A 5,031-nucleotide genomic window follows, 5' to 3' on the forward strand; every position below is an offset into this window, starting at 1 on the left:
CCGTAGACATCAGGGAGATGCTAATCAAAATGACCCTGAGATTTCACCTTACACCATAAGAATGGCTAACATCAAAAACTCAAGTGACAACACATGCTGGAGAGGTTGTGGAGAAAGGGAAACCCTCCTCCATTGCTGGTGGGAATGTAAACTTGTACAACCACTCTGGAAATCAATCTGGCACTTTTTCAGACAATTAGGAATAGTAATTCCTCAAGATCCAGTTATACCACTCCTAGGCATATATTCAAAAGATTCTCAAGTACGCAACAAGGACATTTGCTCAACCATGTTTGTAGCAGTTTTATTTGTAATAATCAAAACCTGGAAACAACCCAGATGTCCCTCAGTTGAGGAATGGATACAGAAATTGTGGTACTTTTACACAATGGAATACTACTCAGCAATTAAAATTGAGAAAATCGTGAAATTTGCAGGCAAATGGTGGGACCTAGAAACGATCAACCTGAGTGAGGTATCCCAAAAGCAGAAAGATACACATGGTATATACTCACTTTTATAGACCTATATGATAGGATAAACATTCGAAATCTATACACCTAAAGAAGATAAACAAGAAAGAGGATCCAGGGTAAGATGACCAATCCTCACTTAGAAAGACAAATGGAATGGACATTGGATGTAGGAGAAAACAAGTAACAGGACAGGAGCCTACCACAGAGGGCCTCTGAAAGACTCTACCTAGCAGTGTATCAAAGCAGATATTAAGATTCATAACCAAACCTTTGGCAGAGTGCAGGGAATCATGAAAGAAGGGGGAGTTAGTAAGACCTGGAGAGGACAGGAGCTCCACAAGGACCAAATATATCAGGGCACAGATGTCTTCTATGAGACTGTTTATCCAACCGAGGACCATGTATGGATATAACCTTGAACCCCTGCTCGGATATAGACCATGGTAGGTCAGTATCCAAGTGGGTTCTCTAGATTGGGGAACAGGGACTGTTTCTCACATGAACTCAATGGCTGGCTCTTCAACTCCCCCACTCCCCCACCCCTCCTGAGGGAGGAGTAGCCTTGTTAGGCCGCAGAAGAGGACATTGCAGCCAGTCCAGGTAAGCTAGGAGGTCCTCCCCTATCAGTGGACTTGAAAAGGGGCAGAGAGAAGATGAGGGAGGGATGGTGGGATTGGGAGGGACTGAGGGAGTGGGCTACGCCTGGGATACAAAGGAAATAACCTATGAGTAATATAAGAAAATTAAAATTATTATAAAAAAGAAATAGTTCTGCTACAAAAGAACAAAACAAGAGCCTCCTGTGGCATCAGGTGCAGTGATACTAACGGCCACAGGGGGAAGCAGAGTTCTATTTATGAGGCTCATGGGGTTAGCAGGATAGCTGCTTGGAGGGTTGGGAACTGTAGTGTGACCCCAATAGCCCTGCAGAGATTTTTTTCCCCTGTACACTTAGATGAGCTATATACTTTTGAGAGGAGGTAAATTGATTAAACCCCATTTTTTTTCTCACATCATATAAGACACCTGCTGCTGCACAATCTGCCTTTGTGGCTCCAGACTTTGATTATATGTCTGAACCAGGCTTGTCAGGGACTCTGTGGTGACATTAGTCTCCCCCACCCCCTTTCCTTAATGAGCTTCTTGGAGGAAACCAGATATTGCTTTTCCTTATATAAAACTAAGACACATGACAGCACAAATGATGAACCTGGAAAAACTGTGTGACATATTTCTTAGGCATTCAGATCAACAGAAGCCGCTTGTGTCTCCCATTGAGAGCAGATCAGCTTACATGCCTGAAGGAATACCAATGGTCAGGAATGAAATACACTAAGGATTGGAGGGGGCTGACAGCTGGGACTCAGACAGGGTCAGAGAGAAAGTGTGTACACAGAGATGGGATTTAAAAAATTCTAGACTTTGGAGGTATCCAGATACAATTCTCAGGTCTCATATAATATAGGAGAAAAACCAACACCGTCTTAACATGGAGAAATTCCAAAACTTTCAAGCAAAATCCCAAAGGATAAAACCATTTATAAATAGTTTAACTATAAACTCAAATAAAAATATGTGTAGAAGAATAAAAAAGGGGGCCAATATTCACAGTATTTACCTCCAAGTCCCCCCAAAATGTAAGAAATATAAGTCAAAATAAAAAGAAAATTTGACTCCTAGAAACAGACCCAAAGTAACACTGGGGCAAAATACATTCCAATAACTAAAAATGTGGTAATTAATATTATTTTGCATCGCATGGTTCAGAGGAGACAGCCCTGCTTCTTCTGCCTTTTTTCTCCAGGTAAATTTACAGACATCATTTTTGACCCTATTTAACCTAACTTCAGCTAACCTGTCTAGACTCATTCCTGCCACACCCAATAACTGTTACATAACTAATCAAGTTGTCTGGGTAACCACCAGGGCTGGGAGCCTGGGAAGCCCTTTGTCCCCTGTCAGTGTTTCATAGACCAGGCAGAGGTCACAGCAGAGGGGGCCTACCTAGCTTCATCCAGCATGTTATCTCTGAGCTGGGACGTGAAGCTGGTGGGCAGACCTGTGACTCCTAGGGTCCCCCTCTCACTGGTTGCACTCTGGGTGCTCCTTTTGGTTCCAAGCCAGTGTTTTCAAGGCCATCCCACATGGCGTTATACCTCATCAGAGGTGGTTATTCCTCAAAAGGAGGTCTTCCATGGCAAAGGATTTCAAGCACGAGGGCGGATCTCTTATAGCTTGCGTTTTAGGGGTAAGAGACATGTCATCCACCTGCGAAGAAAGACACTTATTTGGCCCCGACACTTGTTGCTGACAACTCAGGATGACCAAGGAGCCTTACAGATGGATTATCCTTTTTTCCCTGAAGATTGTTACTATCTTGGCTTCTTGGAGGGGATCTCTCAGTCGATGGTCACTGTGGACACTTGTTATGGGGGCTTGAATGGTTTCATGAAGCTGGATGACCTTGCCTATGAGATCAAACCCCTCAATGATTCGCACAGGTTTGAACACCTTATTTCTCAGATAGTAGCTGACTCGGATGCAATAGGGCCCATGTATGAATGGACACAGGCGCACCACAGCACAGACCTTCCTTTCTCTGGAACACATGCCGACGGGGCTCCCAGAATGTCTAGCAGGGATTATGCTTCACATTCAGCTGCTATAAAAGGCCATTTTCTAGCAACCCGTTCTACATTTTCAAAATCCGGAAATCTTCAGAGGACTACCCAATATTTATTTTCACTAGTCAGTTTAATGGACACCTATTTGAACAATATTCATATGCGGTACTATGTTTTTCTCTTAACTGTGTTTAATCAACGAGATCCATTTAGTCACAACTTTAAAGTACCAGGAGGTGATATTCATAGGTACTATACGGAAACCTTTTATAACGTATTAAGGCCTGATGCAGCAACATTAATTAACAGCCAAGGGCCCCCTGATTCATCCTCTTTTCCAGTTGTAGGTAGTATATGCAGTGAAAATGCCCTAACTTGTATTGGTCAAAATGACAGACCTACCATCATATTGTCTGTTATAGTAGCCAATCGCATTGGAAGTAGTTTAGGTTTGCCTTATGATAATGAGGCCACCTGTATTTGCCAGAGGAGGACCACCTGCATCATGTTCAAAAACCCCCGATTGACAGATGCTTTCAGCAATTGCTCACTTGTGGAGCTAAACCATATCCTCAACACCCCCGGCAGGATGCCGTGTCTTTACTATGACTATCACACGTACTATAACACATCGTACACCTACAAGATATGTGGAAACTTCATAGTGGATGGGGAAGAGCAATGTGACTGTGGCTCACACAAGGCGTGCTATGCAGACCTTTGCTGTAACAGCAACTGCAAGCTCACAAAGGATAGCATCTGTGATAGAGAATTATGCTGTGCAAACTGCACCTACAGTCCCCCTGGGACCCTTTGCAGAACTATCGAAAACATATGTGACCTTCCAGAGTACTGTAACGGGAGAACAGTCTCTTGCCCAGCTAACACGTATCTGCAAGATGGAACACCGTGCTCAGAAGAGGGGTACTGCTATAAAGGAAACTGCACCGACCGCAGTGTACATTGCAAGGAAATCTTTGGTGCAAGTGCTGAAAGGGCTAATACAATGTGCTATAACATTAATAAGCAAAGTTTTCGATTTGGGCATTGTTTTAGGCCACAAGAAAGCCTCATCTTCACTCCTTGCACTGATGAACATAAGTTGTGTGGAAGGCTGCAGTGTACCAACGTCACCAGTCTTCCACAGTTGCAGGACCATGTTTCGTTCCATCAGTCAGTTATCTCTGGGTTTACCTGTTTCGGGCTGGATGAACATCGCTCAACAGGAACAACAGATGCTGGAAAGGTGAGACATGGTACTCCGTGTTCCCAAACTAAGTTCTGCGATCGAGGGTCTTGCAATGGGACTTTATCTGATCTGGATTATGACTGTTCTCCAGAGAAGTGCAATTTTAGAGGAATATGCAATAATAAACGGAATTGCCATTGTCATATAGGTTGGGATCCTCCAGACTGTGTAGGAGATGGTCCTGGTGGGAGTATAGACAGCGGACCACTTCCACTTAAAATGCACACAATACAGCAGAGCCGAGAACCAGTGGTATATTTAAGACTGATCATTGGTCGTATTTATGCCTTCATATGTATACTGCTCTTTGGAGTGGCCGTTCGTGTAGGAGTTACTAAGATTATCAAGTATGAAGACCTGATAGCTGCCTTACAACGTGGAAAGGGACACGCAGCCGCTGCGCCAAAGTAAAGCTGAGCTAGCCTTCCGGCCCCTGTAACGTAAAGAGAATAAAGAGGAAATGCTGAATGCCAGAAGAAGACAAGGTAAAGCTCACATCCACAGTTCCAGAGAACCTAAGTATATGGGACACCACCTGCCTTTGATAGGTCATTGATGCTCACCCTGGAATAAATCTCTTGAAACTGCCAGTGGGTACTTTTGATTCTGTGCTTTTGATAAGTTGTTAGGAGCTGCACTTAAGCTTGCTCCTCTTGTATCGGGGAGATCTTGAGCCATGCTC

General features: G+C 43.8%; 1 protein-coding gene across 1 annotated transcript; it reads left to right on the forward strand.

The window, feature by feature from the left end:
- Positions 1-2,495: 2,495 nt before the first annotated feature.
- Positions 2,496-4,821, forward strand: LOC110542646 (disintegrin and metalloproteinase domain-containing protein 21-like). The gene has a single exon (XM_021629196.2). It carries the CDS (start codon positions 2,496-2,498, stop codon positions 4,758-4,760), a length of 2,265 nt encoding a protein of 754 aa, XP_021484871.1. The 3' UTR covers positions 4,761-4,821.
- Positions 4,822-5,031: the final 210 nt, after the last annotated feature.

Source organism: Meriones unguiculatus, chromosome 7 (genome assembly GCF_030254825.1).
Source record: "Meriones unguiculatus strain TT.TT164.6M chromosome 7, Bangor_MerUng_6.1, whole genome shotgun sequence".
Classification (NCBI taxonomy): domain Eukaryota; kingdom Metazoa; phylum Chordata; class Mammalia; order Rodentia; family Muridae; genus Meriones; species Meriones unguiculatus.